Source organism: Embiotoca jacksoni, unplaced genomic scaffold (genome assembly GCF_022577435.1).
Source record: "Embiotoca jacksoni isolate LCO1_2020_lvr unplaced genomic scaffold, fEmbJac1.0.p SCAF_7, whole genome shotgun sequence".
Classification (NCBI taxonomy): domain Eukaryota; kingdom Metazoa; phylum Chordata; class Actinopteri; family Embiotocidae; genus Embiotoca; species Embiotoca jacksoni.
Genome location: NW_027185425.1, coordinates 10,528,587 through 10,548,587, shown reverse-complemented (window position 1 = coordinate 10,548,587; position 20,001 = coordinate 10,528,587). Strand labels below are relative to the sequence as shown.

Genomic DNA, 20,001 nt, shown 5'->3' with positions numbered 1-20,001 from the left:
AAATTAACAAGTCTTACACACTGTGACTCAAATGAAAATCACAACAGGATGTCGCTGCTCAGAGAACAAAAGCATACGCTGTACACTTTTCAACTAAACTAAACCGGATGGTTTTCCAGATGGAAAAGAGCTCCTGTGGGACTCGAAGGGAAGAACGTGATGCTCACTGACTGACTGAAGTCTGCCCATCTTTAAAATATGCACACTTGTGGTGTAGGAAGTGCGAAGGATCAAGAAATACACTGATTGTTGCTATTATTAGCACTGATTGTCTTTTTATTTACAGGCTGGAATTGTGTTGCGGTTTATGTCGTTTCCTTGTTGCTGCGGTAGAACAACTTCCTGTCAGCCATGAACCTGAAATTGAAGACAATTGACAATTAGGGGTTCTTGCATTCGATTTACAGTAAAAATCCAGCCACTCGTTGTATTTTTTTAAGACATCAGCTATACAGTGTATTTTACTAATGTTGCTTTGAAGTATTTCAATTTCGAAAAAGAAAGAAAGAAAAAAAAGCTTTACTGGTTACATGTTTAGAAAACCAGCAATAAATGTACACACAATAGTGGCACTAAACGAATAAAGAGCAACACGACACGTTCTAATAATCGCAGTCATAATCAACCTTGTTATACGTTAACTTGATTTTTAGAAGTGTTTAACAACTTAAATGAGTCTGGAGCCTGAAGTTGTCAGTCCTCAAGTGAAAATCTTCAAGAGAAAAAGATGAGGAAAGCAGCTGACGTTAATATGAAGAAGTGCCCCAGAAAGCAATTATCACAAGAAATGGAGCAAAAATGATTTCACATTCTTATGCAGGCGGAGGATGTCACGCAGGTTGAAATTTATCCCAACCGTAAACCAGACAGAAGGCGGCCGCTTTGTGACAAGAGCAAAACAGCCACCGTCCTCCACCGAGTCAGTTGGATCCATCATGTGGTTGCATCTTTTACATTTGAATGCAAATAGTGCGTGCAGGCGTAGATTCCCAACACTGATGAGTGTAGTATATCCGCTTAATGATGGTTTGTGTCTGTCTTAAAGAATGTCACGTTGGCTGCACTGGTGAAAATAATAAGCTCTCGACGTGATAACTGTCCACATCCCTCTTCTCTGCTCAACCGCTGAATGTTAGAGCAGAACACGTGACAACATTTGCATCATTTATTTCTCAAAACATTTTATTATGACCCACATTATCTCCTTATATCTGTCATTTTTAACTGTTGCTAAGGTAATGCTCTGCTTAGGAGTCAATAAAGTTGAACTTTGAACCTGGTTACCAGATGATAATGGTGATTCCTTCAATTTTACAATGTCTTTTAGGCAGCATCACCCTTTAAGAATGGAAAAAAAAAAAAAAATCTTGAAAATATATAGCTCAGGGTTCCCTGCAGATATTAATTATGTAACCTATTGTAGCATACCTCAAAAGTTCACGGTGCATGAAAAACTTAATATGCATGGCCTTCACCTTTACAGGCTCATAAAATTGTAGAGTTGTGCTTAATTTTTTTTTTTATAATGTGACAGAAATAATTTATTAAGAGCGGCATATGTTAATAACACTCTACATGGCGGAGACTTTAAAAAGTTGGCTTTGATGTCCACTCGCACAGCCACAGAAAGGTCAATAATACTTTTTAATTCGACTCTAATGATATTCATGTTCTTAGTCACCACCTTTAAATTGGATTTTGTGCGTAGCAATGGCATTAATCCTACTGTCTTATAGGCGTGTCTGTAAAGAAAATTGTCATTATCAAGATATTTCTGTGCGAGACACAGAAATAGATGAGTTTACAGAATAACTGTAGTCAGATTTGTTTACACTTCGCGTGAAGCAAATTTAATTTCTTTCAAACCTGCTGTTTTTTTTCTCCATGGGAGCCCGTAATATAAAAGATGATGTTCCTTTTTTTTTTTTTTTACGTCTATAAATCTAGTAAGAAATTTACTGAATCAGTTTGAAGGAGTCGCACGGCAAGTCTGCCCGTGACAGTACAGGGAAAATAAAAGGCAAGAAATCTGATTTTAAAGGAAAAAATATGAACAAAAAATGTATTAGAAGGCCAATTAGCACAATCTATTGAAGTACTCCTTATTTAATAGTAAGTGACTTTGAAGCAAGAGAAGTTTCATTGGGGGGGGGGGGAGGTATTTATCTGTAAATATGTTATTGACTTAGTATATTTCTATAGTGGAGAAAGGATCCATCATACCTCACTTTCTCATTTGAGCTAAATCTATGTCACTGTGCCGTCTGCGTGAAAACAACCTAAAGGGAATATTGTAGAAACGGGTGAAACGGCCGATTTTAAACGCACGCCCCACACACACACACACACACACACACACACACACACACACACACACACTCTTTACGCATCAGCCGGACTGATGAAGTCCAGGTTGTGCGTGTTCTCCGACCAGGGCAGGTCTGGCAGCCCTGCCTACTACTTGATTAGGCCACTCTGACAACCCAGCAGCCGGGTAAGGTCAAGCCCTACAGAGTGTCAGAGAGCTGGGATGATGATGTATCTCTCTGATGCCTCTGTTTTTAACCTCTTGACTTTGTTGTTTTTCCTCTTTTCTCTTTTTGCCCATCTGCCGGGGACATGTCTCCCATCAGCGCTGGACAGTCAGACCGTTAACCCTCTGTGTGCCTGCAACAGTGCTGCGAGAACGCTTTGCTTCCTCTTACATCGTGTTGGTTGTTCATCAGGTTGTTGTTCTGAGCAAAACACACACAAAAACATGTCTGGTGAATTTTTCCACATTTTTGCTCCGTCGCCTTCGTGTCTTTACTATCGATTGGTCCAAATATTTGAGGGGCTGTTAACACGAAAACATTACTTGTCCCGTTTTGGGGTTTTTTGCAATGGAAAGTGTTATTTCATGGCATAAATGTGAAAGCTGCTATCTGTCATAGAAGTTCAAATTAAAATCACCCCACAGTAGGCCGTCGAGTGTTGTGGTCATTTCATTTTTTTTTTTCACCGAATTGTTTGCAATAATTGATTACATAACGCTGTACTCATCCCTCTTTGCCGTCTGCTGACCTAAATGCATTTTTGCGGAGACATGAGAAATTGTCCTTTTTGCAGGTTTCAAACAAAACACACGAGAGCACATAGTTAATGTCGTTTCACTTCATTTATCTTTATTCATGCATCATTTATTTGAATTTTTGGGCGAATCGGACGTAGGTGGTGAGCGAGAGGACTGGGACCAGGCTAGGCTTTGGACTGCATCATCCAAATTTACACAATTAGAATCTGAATGTACTTACCTGGTACTCTGTGAATGCAAGTCGTCTTCTGGCATCTCTGAATGGCCGCGTTAAAAGGCACAAACAGAGTCTACGTAGTAGTGTAGGATCCTGTTGCTCTCTGTAGTTCCCGTGAAAATAGAAGTGGCTATTTAAAGAATGAAAGAAGAGAGAGAGGAAGATGTTCAAACCCTGCTCACTTTCTCGCCTCAGCACAGCTGACCAATCACTGCGCGAAGTGAGTGTGAATGTTGGACTGTGGGTTTTTGGAAAGTTACTGAAATGGCCAGATGTTTCCATTTGTTATTTCAACTTGAGAGGTGCGTGTGTGTGTGTGTGTGTGTGTGTGTGTGCGTGTGCGCGTGTGTGTGTGTGTGTGTGTGTGGAGGTTTCTAAAGATAAATGGCCATCCAGCAAACGCCTTACTGCAGGAATTCTGCAGAATTAACTTTTCCCTCCATTCATGTCTACATCGAAACTGATGCCTTTGTTTCCTGCGAATGTCAGAATGCTACTGGATGTGCATTGTGCCAGACAACAAATTGGGGTCGATATTTCCATTCAAATGAACTTTGACTGCAAGATCTGGCAAAAACTCAGAGAAGTGCAACAAAGAGCTTTGCCTGTTGCAGCTTCGCCTGAAGGCACTGCTGCTCTCCTCACTGGACCTCGCAGTCGCATCCGAACGTTTAATACCGACAGCGTCCGCAGCGCACAACGTACCACTTTCACAATAACGACTCGCAAATTGTGAGATGCCTACGTTTTTTTCTTGGCCTGTTATTTTCCGTGGGCACAAGCTGCCTTGGGTTTAGGCACGAGAACCGCTGGATTAAAGAAAAGATCAGGGTCTGGGTGACACGCTCTCGGGTTGGCTTCGGTTTAAGCTCCACACATACTTGGTTTCAGGGAACATTCATGGTTTGGGTTACAATAACATTGCTTATTAAAGTAATGTTACATCCAAGTTCGTTTAGGTTACATATTACTGAAGTTAAATACATTACACAAGTTTACTTATTTACGTGACTTGAAATAAATCCACCTTGATTTGCTTCCTCGTGGACTCGTAGCAGATTAATAGAGCTCAATAGTATTTAGGCCATGCGTTGTACTGTCATGTCGGCTCCCCTGTTTGTTTAATGTAACAGCATCACCCCTGGTAAAGTAGTCGCGTCACGTTTTTTTTTGTTGTTTTTTTTTTTTGCAGCAATAGCAGTTCACATACACACGCAGTATATTCACACAGTGTATTTATTAACTTGCAGACACAGCATTTTTACCACAGAAACAAAAAGATGCACGGTTCTCCAGGGTGATTGCAAGTGGCTTATAGGTGACAACAGCTGCTGTGATCCAGATGTCTTGCCCTAAGCCAGTCGTCCTGCGTGCTGCTGCTCCTGTATGCGCGTCTCTTCTTGTTAGAATGTAATAGCAGATTTTTTTTTTTTTTTTCGTTGTTAATGTTGCAGTCGACGCTGGATAAGCAGAGGTCAGGGAATTGGCTATTGTTAGCGTGACCTCAGTCACGTTCTCCATCTTGTCTGAAAACCAAAAGGCATAAATTACATCACAAAATGAGAATCTAAACGGCACCTCACCTCACGCTGGTAAATCTCTATATGTTTGAGATAATGTGACTCAGGACGATACAAAAGGCTGCCGCTCTACCAGATTCACCCCCCCCCCCCCCACCCGGTGTCTGTGAGTGCCTTTGCTTCAGCATCTCCATACGAACAACAGGGAGGGAGGGAAGAAGTTAGTGTTAGGTATGTGTGTGTGTGTGTGTGTGTGTGTGTGTCTGTCTGTATATATGTGGGGAACAGTGCTCAGGTGGCAGATACCCTCGGTAAATCATTTCAGATCCATTTATTTAGAATGCTGTGTGCAGACGACACCTGCACAACGCTGCCAAAGAAGTGCCACAATGTCAGCGACTGAGTTTGCAGCTCTGACCCCCCCCCTCCCCCTCCCCCAGCTGGTGTGTGTGTGTGTGTGTGTGTGTGTGTGCGTGTGTGCGTGCGTGCGTGTGTTTGTGTTTGAATGTGCTTGTGTGTAAGTCTTTATTTGTGTCTAGTAGTGTTCAGTGTTTGTCTGTTTATGTTAGGTAGCTCAGTCAAATGTGTCTCTCCGGAAAGAGAAAATAACAGCAGGGGAAACTGTCCTGTTATCTGAATGGCTGTGTTATTGCTGTGTTGCTTTCAACTGCTTTAAATCTAGCTTCACTCCCGAGGATGAGTAGTTCATTTAATTACTATAATGAACAAACTGATGCTAAAAAGGAGGAATCTTTGGTTCTTCAATAGCAAATTAATTTTTTTTAAACGCCTCAGGTCAAATTAATGGTATTTTTAGTCTGGTTTTGTATTTTGTTTTAATATGACAGCTGTCTTAATCTGTGTTCAAAATGAGCTCGTTTGCGTGTGTCATTTGCACACTGACAGTCAGTTGTGACAGTTGTAAAGTGTTCTTGAAAAAGCGGCCGACGTGGACACTCAACGCAGCCAGACGAAAGATTTGCAGGCTGTGATGTCTGTGTGTCAAATTACTTATCTCGCTAAGCATATGCTGGCACTTCAGAATCATATACTTCAAACCCAGATCCTTCAAAAGCGTCAAAACGGACTGTCTTATTCAACACATCAGTCATGTAGCCACCAGCAAAATGAGCGAGATGTCATTTGCACTCAACAAAAAGCTTCCAGAGACATTTAAAGACACTCTCGACGACTGTTTCAATTTGGAGAGACTGTTAATGATATCGTCTCTGCTGCCTTTTGTGCCTTTTTTTTTTTTCTTTCTCAAGATCCAAGTGAGCGACAAAGAGTACTTAGATGTGCACTTCAGCTGAGGCTTTGCCAATTATTAATTTGAGTCCCGAAGACAATTAGTAAATCACTGCAGCACCTATTATCCAGCTGTTGCCCTGGATTTCAGGATATTTGAAGAGGGAGCCAATCTCGGGGTCAATTTAGCCTGCCACTAATGACAAAACATAAAATAATGATTGCTGCCATCACACATGTTTTGTGCAAATAACAAAGCCATCTTGTGTTTGATGAGCCTGAAATAAAACTTTACAAATAATATTGACCTAATAATCGCAAAAAAAGAAAAGAAAAAAAAAAAGAAAATATATATATCTTTATATATATATATCTTTATCAAACACCCGCTGAGCTTCTTTTTTTACTGTTTTCTTTTGTTTGAACCCAACTCCTTACACACACACACACACACACACACACACACACACACACTCACTCACTCCCGGCACACCAGTTCTGGAGCGCCGAGCAAATATCCCACTTGGTTTGTACCATTCAGAGTGTTACAGAGGGCTAAACTATTCCATTGCGTTAATTGGCCAGTGTCACTTCTGACGTTTGAATAAACAGGAAAAGAGGGAAAGCTGAGACAAATGGTGGCTAATTGAACTGGTGGCTAATTAGTGTGTGTGTGATGTGTGTGTGTGTGTGTGTGTGCGTGCGTGCGCGCGTGGCAGAGAAAGAGAAACCAGCTGACAAAAAAAAAATGGAGTGACGAAACACCCGACCTGACAAAAGCAACAACTACTTATTGCGATGGAAACTTAAGATGAAGAGAGAGAGAGAGAGAAAAAAAAAAACATGGACTGCTTTCTTTGAAATGCTCAACTTCTCTAATTGGGTTTTATTCAACGCTGACTTGAGAGAAAGAAAAACAACGATTGGCCACATTCTACTCTTTTGGAACAAACAGGCAATTTAAAGGCTTGAACTGCAAGTGTTTTGGTTTTTTTTCGAAGTCAGAGGTTTTCATTGTTGCAATATCCCGTATGGAATAAGAGTTATCATTAAAAAGCCGGAACATTTCTACAGTACATACCATCTCTCTCTCTCTCTCTGCTTGACTCTCTCCCTGCAAGCAATCTGATAAAACGCAGGTAAAAAAAAAAAAAAAAAAAAAAACTCATGTCAAAGAAAAGAGAAAGCGGGAGTGGCAAACACTTAGAATAAGCTGAGGCATGTTTGAACTCCGACCCGGCGGGGAACGTTTGTTTTCCGAGGTAGCGTGTTGGCCCACCGCATCGTCCCCTGGGGAAGTATCGTCCTCGCCATTTCTCTGCTACTCTACAGCACTGTCTCACCTTGTGGTACCGTCGCTCTCTGTCTGAGTGACTCACACATGTGGACGCACACGCATCCCATACAATCCCTCAAACCCTCGCCCAGCCCCCACCTCGCATTTGACCACTTGTCAAGGGATGTTTATGGGCCATTGTTTGCAGTGCTGATGATCATTGTCACCGGTTGATTCCATTACACATAGCCTCCTGATGGATGGGGCCTACCCTGACGTCCACTGATATGGGTGTCCTTGACCACTGGGGCAGACGCAATGAAGGAAGGGAGCAGTGGGGTGGAGAGTTGATTTTTTTTTTTTTTTTTCATTTCTTTTAATCCAATAGAAAGGTTGTATCGTATGTTCAGATTATATTAAAGTGCCCGGTTTGCAGGTGTGACGAGGCTGACCTGCGGTCGGAAAAAAAAATAGTTTTAAGTTTTAAGCACGTTTTTAAAATGTGGACCAAACATGAAATGGGACTTAGCGTGCAGTACCAACAATTATGTGACAGGATGATGTATTTGATTCATCGATTAATTGTAGCAAACGTCATTTCAAACTGAAAATTGAATGTACCCAATTAAAGACCGCAAGATGTATTATGAGCAAGATAAGCAGTGAAGGCCATTTCTGTTTTTGAACTGCAGACAGCACTGCAGTCTTAAAACACATGGATTGAGAAAGCCGCTGTTTCATACGTCACATACCAAAGTAACCAATCCCATCAATTTGCAGGGTGGGGGCTTTCCAAATCTACGAGCAGCAGCGAGGTGTGTGGAGACAGAGGTGGGGAGTATTTGAATATTTATCTGCATACTTCATGAAGGGAAATGTGTCCAGTTTCATCTCAGTCACTTGAAGGCATTCGGCCTTACTGCCTGTGAATATGTAATAATGACACTTGTGGGTTTTTTTTTAGGATTTAATCAATGTCACGCGGACTTTAAAACATGTACAGACAGCACAAAACAATCCATAGTTCACACTTGAACAGAAAGAAAGAGCTTAGTTGAGGATTACAGAGTTAGGCTAGTAAAAAGTTCTGTTTTGGGTTCAAATGAATTCTGTGTTAATGCGCCATCGCAATCAGAAGCACATGGTTAATGTTATATAACAACCCAAATCACGATTGAGAGAAATTAATAACGTTTACTGGCAGATAGAAACCAATTAAAGTCCAAAACAATAACATTTGTTATTCTTTTGCTCCCAACAGAAAATAAAACATTTGAATTATTGGGGGCATTAAAGAGATTTTTTTTATTTGTTAGTTTGGCCACTTGCTATTTTTCTTGGGAAGCCTATCCGCCTCGCCAGTAACAGCATTTACAGTTGTGGTGTTACACCGAACAGACACACAGGAAAAACAACAAAGCACAATAGCACCAACCAGTAACGTTCACACAGGAAGAATCTGACGTTTAAAAAAAAACAAACAAAAAAAAAAACGACATAATCCAAAAGCAGTGAAAAAGGAAAGAACATTACACATAATGAATTGAGGATGAGCACTGTGACTCGTTGGTGCGTCCCACTTCAGATTGTGACCTTTTCTTTTATTTTATTTTTTTTTGCAGTAGAAACACTTCCCCCAACTGTAATCCCAACACCACATCTCTTTTTCATTTAGATTTTTGGACTTTCAGTTTGAGTGGAAACACGCAACACGTTCGAGGCACTGTAGCATGTTTCGTGTACAGTAGGAAGAGCAGACTCGTAAGCAAAAGCTCTGTTTGAGAATGTGTTTGCATTCGTTTTTATGGTCTTTTTTTTAAATTTATTATTATTTGTTCATTTAACTGTTAACAGCCCCCTCAGCTGAGTATAAAAACATGTTTGGCAACGTTTAGGCTTTTTCCCCCCCAAGATTTCTGTAATTTCCATTTACTGCTCTTTAGGGTTAAAGTAAATATAAATAAAACCGTTGGATTTACCCTTTGGAATGTACCTAACGACTGTCTTACCTGCTGTTGTTTGATGGTTACTGTTTTAAAAGATGTGTTGTACTCTGCAGTCCTATAGGAAATTTAACATAAAGGGAAATGCAGGGACTTTGTTGTTGGATGTATTTAAAGCCTTCACGCAAGCTGTGTTAATTGCAGCGTTCGTTCCGAGAAGGGAGTGGTTGTATCCTTAAAACTGTGTTTCAAACATTACTTCAAACAACAAACTGCCTTACATTCACTCTGTGACAAACGAGCGTGAATGACATGAGTAATTTGAAAGACTGACATGTAATCAAGCTCTCCTAATTGAATCTGGTGTACTGTGATTATGACCTTAATTCATATAATATAACTTGGTTAAATTGTTAATATGGTCGTCGCAGTAATTTGTGTTGCTTTAGTTTGGTCTTAATTACATTATCACAGTGCGTATAAACACACTGTCTGTGGTCTGGCCTCTCACGGTGCTCAAGTGTCACAGAATTATTTGAAAATTTCACCACCATCTAATTGAATTAGCGCTCTCAACTCACTAAAGCAGATGAGCTTGATGTGATGGAATCGTTCAGAAGTCACACATCACCAGCTGACAAGTGCGATTACTGACCGGAGGAGACGGGCTTGGATTTAACCAGGCCGGGGCCAGGATGCGGTGTCGGTGAGGGATCGGCCGCGGTGTTGGGTGACGGAGGATGAAGCAGTGTTGATAGCTAAAACATTTACCGCGGATCCAGCTACCGTCATTTCTCACGGCGCCGTGGGCGTCATTGATCAGGATGATATCTGGCGGAGGAGAACGTGTAGTTAAAGGCACATGTTTAACAAGCTTCTCTGGCATTTCCCAAAAATGGTCACATAAAGGCTTCCATTATTATTCTGAGCAAAGACAGAGTTGTTTTCCGTTTCTCAGATCTGTCTTTTGTCAGACTACTTTCTTTTTCTTTTCTTTTTTTAGGAAACAGATTTCTCAGATCAGACAAAATAATGTTTTGAGATCGAAGTACAACCAGATTCTGGTCTTTGATGCAGAAATTAGCTCCATTTTGTGAAAGTGTCTTCATGATAGTGAGTCAAACCGTTTTCATAACTATAAACTGCCCCGTTCTGTATTTGTCCGTGTTCCTTTAAGACGACGGCGACGTACAAAAAAAATGCAGGAAAACCCAAGCCTCCAATAAAACTAACATTAATGGCATTGCAATATGCAAAGCTATGCTAATTTTATGCACACTGTCAACCTACATCGTGGCCGTTCTTCATTCATTTCAAAAGATATGACTGCAATTAGACGACAATTGATTGAAATCATTTGCGTTTTATGATTCTGTTACTTTTGAGAGCTGACAGGGTTTTGTACAATTCGGTGACAGTATATTTTCCCTGCACGCAGAGATTAACTGCTATTATTGACCCTGATGCAAACCAACGGCTAATACATTTCAAACAAACTACTCACTATCTCGGTGATTTGCATGTGGTGTGTCATTTACCATATTCCCTGATTACCTGGTGATTTATGCTTTAATATAATGCACGGAGCGCTTTCAAAGAGATATGCGCACCATACCTTTACAGTGACTTAACACGTCTGAGACAGAGAAATGATAGTTTAAGGGCTGCAGGGAAAAGAGAAGTCTTATCAGTTAAGACTTGCTTTGTATGTAGGATTTTTTTTTTTTTTTCTTCCCTTCTCTCCTTGGAAGGCAGAGGTGCAGTTGATGAATTCTTAAGCAGATCTTGCTGATAATTGTATTTCATAACTGTCATGCGGAGAAGGACTGTCCGCTGAGAAGCTATTTGTGTCACTGCATCTCTCTCCCTCTGTCTCTCTCTCTGCAGCCTCTTCAATAAAACTCAAATCACGACAGAGATTGTTAAGTCTACCTCCAAGATTATTAAATCCAAATGGAGAATTTATGGGTGACACTTCATAACAATTAATCTGAGATGCTTGATTAATAAAGTTCGCTCACCCCTCCCCCACTCTCCCTCCCGCTCGTTCCCCTCTTCGTCTTCTTCACCCTCCCCATCACTAAAGTTGTCCTGTTTGAGTGGGATGGAGGAGGAGGGGAACAGACGTATGGGTGGCAGGATGGTTGTCAGGGACGACATGAGTGTCATTCTTTTTGATTAATGGAGCATTGTGACCCCGCCCCTAACCCCCCCCTCTTCTTTCCCAGCATGCCCACTCTCACCTCTCCAAAGCCCCCCCACCCCCTACCCCCAATAACAGGTAAAAATAGATGTGGGCCAAGTTATGCTCTCCATTTGGATTCATGCAAGACACGATCTAATAGGAAAAAAAAGATAGCGAGGAAGGACAGAAAGAGAGGAGACAAAGAAAGACAGAAATGGAAAGAAAGAAAGAAAAAAAGCAAAAGGGAGAAAGGAAAGATGGAAAAAAGGAAAAGAAGAGATAAGAAAGATTTTTTTTTTTTTTTTTTAGAAATGAATAAAAGAAAGAAATTAAGAAAAACCATGAGAAAAGGAAGAGGTTAAGACAGAAGGAGATACAGGAAGAACAAACCAAAGCAAAAACTGGGATGGCTAAAAAGGAAAGCTAAAGAGGCAACAGAACGACAGCGTTTTTGGAGAATGTCACCTACCTAACCTTGTCACCATGTTAAGTCAGCTGTGATTAATTAGTTGAGTGAGACTGAGCAATTAGGTCAGGAGTTTGGGTGTGCACGAGTATGAATGTGTGTATGCACGTGTCCGTGTGTGTTCATGCATAACTTTTTCTGCCATCAAGATCCTTTCATTAACAAACAACAGAATATACAACCTAACAAAAATATAGATTTTATTTTCCTCCCCTGTACCTGACGAGGACAAGAGCAAAGCACGTCGACAAGGAGACTAACATGATGAACAAATGTGTTCAGAGGAATCTGGCGCCTGTATGCAGTGGTCGCATGCAGCTATGTTCGAATCATCTTCAAGTGGCGAGGCTGATGTACAGTTTTGAACTAATCAAAAGCATATTTAGGACAGACTAAGGAGGATATTTTTACTCCAAAAATATTCAAGATTTATTTGCCTGTATGTTCATCCCAATCATTTTTTAAGTCACGCAAAAGTTTTTTTGAAAGTGCATGAACAGTTTGTGATGCAGCCGAATTGCTTTTGGGCTTGTCTGAATTTACAGTAAAATGCTAATGTGTAAAAATTGTCATATATCTGCCGTTGTTGCTTGCTTTGCAATAAGTGAAACGAAGGTAAAAAAAAAAAAATCTATATTTCACAAACGCTCCGGGGCGTATTATCGCAGAAATGCGGCTCTAGATTTCATTTAAAGGAACGGTGAGGATAAGAAACCCTTAGACAAATCCTTGAACCAGTAAAGGCTTACAAAAGATCATATTTAACAATGATGGCTATATATTTTCCTTTTTGCAATTAAAGAGTCCCTCTGTGTAATTTAATGCTTCTTTTCAAGTGTCGGGTCCCCTGAGACTTGGCCTGTAGCTATGCCATCGCTCTTGGTGATTATCATTAATGAATGTCGGCGAGGACCATCCCTCAATGTGACTAGGGAAGAAACACAAGCCCTAATTAAAGGTTCCTATTCATAAATATATGCCTCAAACTACACAGATCGAGCGGCGCTATGCACACAAGTCATGTTAATGTCAGAAAAGCACCTTTTTAAGAGCATTTTCTTCCTTAATGTTCGGCAACCCGGCAGCAGTGACAGATTTTAGCAGCCAAAGCCCGCAGCGAGCGATCTGTGCAATTTGAGATTCGCAGATTTACATTTGAGAGTAAAGCTGAAGATTAGGATGCTCTAATTTGACACACAAGAGGACCGATGACAAAGAGGCTCGACTTCTAACTGTAGTCTTACTGTCTAACTGAGCATTATGATAGCCGTTTCTGCATGTTATCCTTAAGAGACTGTTGTGCGCTTTATCGCAAAAGGTTAAAGGGTGCTCCTTGTGTTGTTGCTGTGGATGGAAGCGTATTCCTCTAAGAAATGGAAATATTTCGAGAATGAAAATGTTGAACAGTTTTACAGTGTGTCACTCGACGTGAAAACAATCCTCGTCGCTTGTGTTCTCTTATAGATAGTCATTTTAATTGCTCTAAATGTGGACTGACAACTGCTCTCATGAACGCAATTACTTGTATTGTCACAGTTTCCCACACTATTGGTAATTGTTATGTGAAGAAGATGATGTTAACATTGAGGATAATATTCCACATTCTGCCTGAATGTTTTATTATTATTATTATTATTATATTATTATTTTTTCTGCCGACGAGTTAGAAACTCTTGTTGAAAAAAAAGAAAAGAGCCCAGAGAGATAAACATTTGGCTGCTCCTCTTTCCTCCTTAATGGCTGAAAAATGCTAATTGGAGTGCACGTGTCAAAGAAAACAAAAGGCAAGGGAGGAGGAGAGGGAAGGAGCGTGCATGTCAGAAAGGCTGGTATTTTGAAACGTGAAATATGTCAGCCGCGTTGGGGAGGATTTTTCGCAAGATTGTTCCAGGAAGCAGGAGATCTCTCTTTCACACTGTTGGTCTGGAAGTTTGGCCTGTGGTGGTATGTAATGTAGCTCAAGTTTAAAAGAAAAAAAACAACATATAAGAGGTACTTTTTTTACAACAGTGCTTTTCCGGTGCTGAACATTTATTCCATAGTTCATGTAAACAAGCTGAAGTTGCTTCCTCGCTGTTCAGTTTTGAGCTTTTTACATTGCAGTAAAATAAAACCTCAAACCCCTCTGAGACCCGAATCCCTTAATAAACTTACATCTGTCACCGCTGCACGCCGTTTCATCACACTCTTCGTCCAAACTGACAAAAAAAAATGTTTTATTTAAATGCTCAGGTGGGGGATTACAAACCTTTAATTGCATTGTCAAAACTACAGCAACATATCGTTTTTAAGTCTACAAATTTAACAAGTCTTGGAAAAGTACATCTCTATAAAATATCAAAACCCCTCTCTCTCTCTTAATACTCACACTTGGCATTTTAATTATGCAGCCCTATCTGATAGATGTGGAGATATAGCTCATGTCAAAGTTAGAGCCTTTTCTTTATTAATTTTTTATTATATATTCTTATATTCAGGCTGTCAATGATTGTCTGGAATCTGATAGGACCCATCATTGATTGAAGATTACTCAAGATTATGAGGAGAGGTATTATCATAAGCCGTGAGCTTTCATCATTCCAAATGTTAACTTATTTGAATGACACTAAGGAAAACGATTAGACTCCTTTTCAGTCCACTCAAAATAAGTTTTTAAAGTACGACGCTGTGGACAGCGGACGTCAAACGACATGCGAGACCCCAGAAAAGCAAATGTGTGGCTCCAATCGCACTTGCACGCCAGAAGAGCCCAAAACAATTGACATCGTGGCTTCAAAATGCTCGGGTGGTTAGCCACAGGCCAAAATATACAACGCATTTATTATTCATGAATATTAAGGGTTAGGCATTAAATTCATGCTTTACTTCATTGTGATCTTTTCACTAAACTTTGCCATCGGCATGATAATCCCCAAAATATCCTCAAATTAAACGGATATGCATCAATTTGACCTATTCAAATTATAAATGAACCTAAAAGGTCCACAAAAAATTCTGTAAAATGAGAACAAAGCAAACTTCTTTACTTTGTTGGTCTTGAAACTGTTTTTTTGTTTGTTTTGTTTTTTAACTTGTTTACCGGCATCAAACAATAATGTAAACAAATGAAATCATTCTACAGTGTGTGTGGCTCCGACACACATTTCATATTGTGTTATTATAGAGTCCGTTCTTTTGTTTAAAAAAAAAAAGGATCACTGAAGAGGAGGGTGTGATGCTCTCTGTGGTAGTGATGATGATGATGATTTTAACAAGGGGAGGAGAAGAACTGAAACATTTAGGAGAAAGAAACTGGCATTTTTTACAACTGCGTATTTTCTTATGTTGCGTGTTTGACCACTGATTACCACGCTGCCACTTGTGTGCGAATTTCAACAAAATGTGAAAGCACAAACCTCAAGGCAAAACTTTACTTTTGTTCTGTTTTTTGTTCTTTTTGTTTTAACCACTCATTAAAATCCACAGACTTTTCAGAATTGTATGACATATGTAGGTCAGTAGAAATTATAATTGGAGTTTGGTGTTAAAATGTGTAAAACAGCTGACCAAGCCATTTTACAAGTACATTTATATTAATGTTTCTCACACTATAGAACCTATAAAGTTACATATCACGTACGCCCGCTCTGTGTCAGTGTGGCATATCATTCCCACTATTTTCTATTCCCATGGGAACAACACAGTGTTATTAGAAGTAGCAGTATTTACATGGTAACATAATTATGTTTGCCATTATTTGGTCGGAAGAGTTTGAGATTATCACAGCTCCTCACCTGATTTGACAACCTGCAGGACGTCTTTGCATTACGACCCGCTACGTTTTATAAACAGCTCGTCATTAGGTGGTCATGTCAGACCTAGAAAGACAGAAGAAAGAGACAAAAGAAGGCAGCGTATAATGTATGTAGATGTACATGACGACTACATGGACGTTCTCAACCGCTCTGAGGGGAGCATCTTACCGCAGAAGAGAAGGAAACGGGATGACATGTCGTCATGCTGTCACCGAGCCACCATTAACTTGGAAGAGGGGCTTCATGTATACAAGTTGGGGGTGGTGGGAAACAACTGTTTGTGTGTTCGGCTTTTGTCATTCATGCACATGGACGCGGGCGGCTGAATCACGGGGAGTGTAACTACTGTAGCAAGCAATTTGGATCATAATCTCCACATCGAGTGTGGCCGGCTGCTCGAAAAGCACTTGTACTCTGGATCCATTTTACATCTTAGGTCAGAGGTGAGATAAGAGTTCGGTTAGACTTATTTAAAAAAAAAAAAAATGTATGTGTTTCTGTTCAAATTCACCTCTGAGGTCACAAATATTTATCAAATATGTAGACGTTTTCTGTAATGACAGAAAAATCAAGAAACCGTCAATATCAGAGAAAACTTTGTGAGTGTTGTCATTCTGTGGACGGACTCCTGCACATGTCCTGATGTTTCAGAGTTCTCTTGTCTCTTGAACCACATGCCCCCCCCTGCTGGCCCAGGATCAGATTATCCACTGATTCTTTTTCTGCCCCTCTGCTAAAACCTTGTAACATTTAAAGAAAGAGAAAACTGCCCTACACACTCAACTGGCATCAGAAAATAAAAAATACTGCATCAACATTGTGGTCGGTTTTTTTTTGTATATTTGATTAATTCAAATATACATTTCTATTTTTAAGTGTTCCTCGACATCAGAATTTTCTTGAATAATGATCTTACATCTTTATGACTAAATATATTGTGTGTGTCGTGTAAACAGCGTTATATTTGTTCAAATGAATAATCAAACATTCAAATTGTTTTTGCCACTGGAAATGGTTACAGAAAATGTTAACCTTGCTCCAAAACTGTGAAGCAGTTTACTGCTGCATCCCTGATGTAATTAAAGCCAGCCTTTTATTTTCTGGTTATGTGGCACTGCAATAATAACTACCTTTCTGATCACAGCCCTGCAGTGTATACACTGACTCACAAAAAGGCAAACTGAAGAAGCAATAATCAGCAGCAGTAAGCCGAATTATTTGAAATGAGAAAGCTACATAATATAATAAAGTTAAACCTTGTAAATATTGGCCCGTGTCCACGTTTGAATTTGACATAGACCTATATCAAACTGTAGGAAATTAAACTTGAAAATCAGCCTGAATAAGCAGACATCTATTTAACATTTTTCTAGCTCCACTAGCTTCACATGACACAGAACAATAACTCAGGAGCTGCAGCTCTGCTGTCTGTCCGCAGACTATGAGATGGAAATATTAGTGACGTAAGTCGGCTCCATCAATCAGCGGGCAGGCCGCTTTGACAGACAGGGACAGACAGATGTTGGGGCGGTACTTGGTAGTTCTTTTACCACATAATAAGCGACCTCAGACATCCTCTGTGCGCAGATGATCAGTTCTGCACAGAGGCAGTGATTCAGAAAGAGGCTACGGATCAGAAAAAAAAAAACTTGCGATGAGCTTCTCCGCTGCTGTGCGTCATGTTTATTGCCTGTTCACTTTTGAGAGCGCCAGACTGGCTGAGGGATAAATTCACAAACTCACCAGAATCGGTGAAACCGGGACTGACGACGGTTTGCAGAAAGTTTTTAATCCAGCTTCCTCTTTAGATCCGGTCCAAATCTCCAGTCGCAGCCCGGACTGGAGCTGGATGAATAATAAGTCCGATGGCTGGCTGCAGACGGAAGAAGATACGCAAACAGTCTGAACCGTGCCAGTTTTCATGTCATCCAAGTTATGTTGTTATTATCAGTGAGGGGGAAAAAAAAAAAAAAAAAATGTTAGACTTTTCCCCTCTTCTCTTCCTCACTATCCTCCCCGACAGATACTGCAGTAAACGGATATTATCATGCTGTCTCATTTGAGATAACAGTAGCCTAGTTGTGTGCTCTTTATAAACACTTTACGGTGGATAATAGTTAGGATGGAGTGTAGGCTATTAATGGAGCCCCTTGTGGATTCAGAGCCCCTCCCCTTCACCAAGCCGCACTAAAAAGGTGTAACGAATCGATCTGCAGCCTCCTTTGTCCCACTAAAGAGGTCACCAAAAATATCCACCTTTTTTTTTTTTTTTTTTGCTGCAAACTTTGAGACGGAGCAAAACGCTGCACACTAAACACCGCCTAAACAAATGAAGCACTATCGCATCGTCTCCGTTTTGATAGTTTGTGCAGAACTGAAAACAAAACAAAAACGTTTTCCTCAGGAATAATCTTAAATAGCATTTATATTGGGGCAACAATAAGTTAAAAATGTTGCCCCTCATTTGAAGCTTCATATTCATGTTTTCAGGCCTGATAACGATTTTTTTTTTTTTAATTTTTTTTTTTTTTAGCTTTTATTTGTTTATTCGTATATTTTTGCAGATCAAAAAACGTGATTACACTGTGCATAAAAAAAAATGTTAGCGCAGTCGTCGCTTATACACTATTAATATGCCTGCGATATTCTGTAGCAGTGACTGTTCAACTAAATCTAATTTTGATTCAAGAAATATCTCTGCACACACACACAGACTGCACATCAACTTTTTGAGGCACCTCTCATTCTATTGTTTGAATACAGGGTTGCAAATCGGCCACTCCTGTGTCCACGAGCAGGACGCATGCCTCTCTCTCGGATGGTGTGGGGACAGCAAGGCGTTGAAATGAAAGCCATCCCAGTGAACAATTAGAGCAGCAGATTGACAGGTGGGCTCTGACTGTCAGGGTGACGCTTGTGGAGGGGTGGAGTAAAGGAGAGGCCGGAAAGGCAGCTGGATGTGTCTGTCTATCAGTGGGAGCTGTCTGATCGCACCGCGCATCACCAATGTGCGCACATTTCACTGCGGAGAATATCCGGAGACGCTCCTTGCGCTTTTGAAATAAATAATAATACATTTTTTTTTTTTTTTTAAAAAGAAAAAAAAAAAAAAAGAAAGAGAGAGGGAGTGAAATAGGAAACAATAAGAAGCCCGAGTCTGCGGCTCAGCGGGCTGGCCTGCTCGCTGTCTTTTGTGATGAGTTTCTGAGAAATTCGTCAAGTGTCCGTGTTGACAATCGGACGGTGAAGCGTGTATGTGAGTATTTCATTAACCAGTGGGTGTTTTCAGCGAGAGGGGATCCGAGTTGATTGCTGCGGGGTTTCTCCACGCACACACTTGACTGATTGACATACACCCAGCCCGCCTAACGTGTCACTCTTTCCTCTCTTTTCCCCCGATTTCCTCCTAAAGACTGTAGCGGAGGTTGGCGACCGGAGCTGGCACCTGGACGGACGAAGGGAGCAAAACACGGCACACCGCAGTTTGGACTCGTCTGCACCCACCCGAGTGAGTTAAAACGCGAGAAGAGGAGCTCTGTTTTCTTCACTTTTGCCGTTAACAGAGGTATGAAATAGTCCGGTGAGGGGTGTAAACATATTTTGATGGAAACGCGACGAGGGGCGCAGGCAGCTCTCCATATCCCTGCCCGATAGACTGAGATCCGCACCAAGCTTTCCGCCAGTTTTCACCACACCAGACTGCGATGAGTTTTTGTGATCGGCAGAAGTTAACGGACGAGACCCTTTTTGCTCTAAATTATCTGTAATCTTTTTTTCCCCCCACCGGACACTCCGATCAGAGAAATGCTCCGAGACGCGTAGAGAGTGACTCTCCACTTGCATCGATCAAGAAAGACTTCTTCGCCCTACGAGGGAGCTACACTTCAAATATATCAGAACTGAGGAAACGCTACTGGCTTTGATTTCCTCTCGTTGCACCGCTTTCCTCTCCTGCTCGTCCGCTATTTTGATCTCTGCATGAAAAGTCAAGCGGAAAGTCTTGCAGCAGCATGCCGAGGAGAAAGCAGCAAGCGCCGCGGCGGTCAGCAGGTAAGCCCCGGCACTGCAAACAAAACACTACCCCACCGAAATGCACCGAAACACGCACACTTCTTCCCCCTTCCAGCCAGAATACGCAGCCAGGGATCTGCACGGTGACACGGCAGCTGATAGGCCTGATGTAGGACATAATGTAGAGACAACGGGACCTTCTCGGGGACGTATTATAGCCACCATAATGCAAATGTGAGGTTAATTCTGCTTACATGCGTAGTTTTCA

The 20,001-nt window shown here is 40.9% G+C and overlaps 1 protein-coding gene and 1 long non-coding RNA gene across 4 annotated transcripts in view; one reads left to right on the top strand and one right to left on the bottom strand.

Moving 5' to 3' along the window:
- Positions 1 to 306: 306 nt before the first annotated feature.
- On the bottom strand, positions 307 to 17,688 carry LOC138215025 (uncharacterized). 2 transcript variants are annotated; one of them, XR_011179682.1, is made up of 5 exons: positions 17,466 to 17,688; positions 15,702 to 15,785; positions 9,933 to 10,108; positions 3,294 to 3,420; positions 307 to 2,735 (listed from the first exon to the last, which is right to left on the bottom strand). It is a non-coding gene; the product is annotated as an uncharacterized lncRNA (long non-coding RNA). The 2 variants fall into 2 exon arrangements; XR_011179681.1 differs by having other exon boundaries at positions 307 to 3,420.
- An 888-nt stretch (positions 17,689 to 18,576) lies between these two features.
- tshz1 (teashirt zinc finger homeobox 1) overlaps positions 18,577 to 20,001 on the top strand; it is a 30,263-nt gene continuing 28,838 nt past the window's right edge. Inside the window, exons 1-2 of one of the 2 annotated variants that reach the window (XM_069176433.1) lie at positions 18,577 to 18,978; positions 19,135 to 19,772. In XM_069176433.1, coding sequence (XP_069032534.1) covers positions 19,733 to 19,772 — 40 coding nt within the window. In that variant the 5' untranslated portion in view covers positions 18,577 to 18,978; positions 19,135 to 19,732. Of the gene's footprint in view, positions 18,979 to 19,015; positions 19,773 to 20,001 lie in introns of those variants that run through there. The other variant, XM_069176435.1, reaches the window with a different exon arrangement.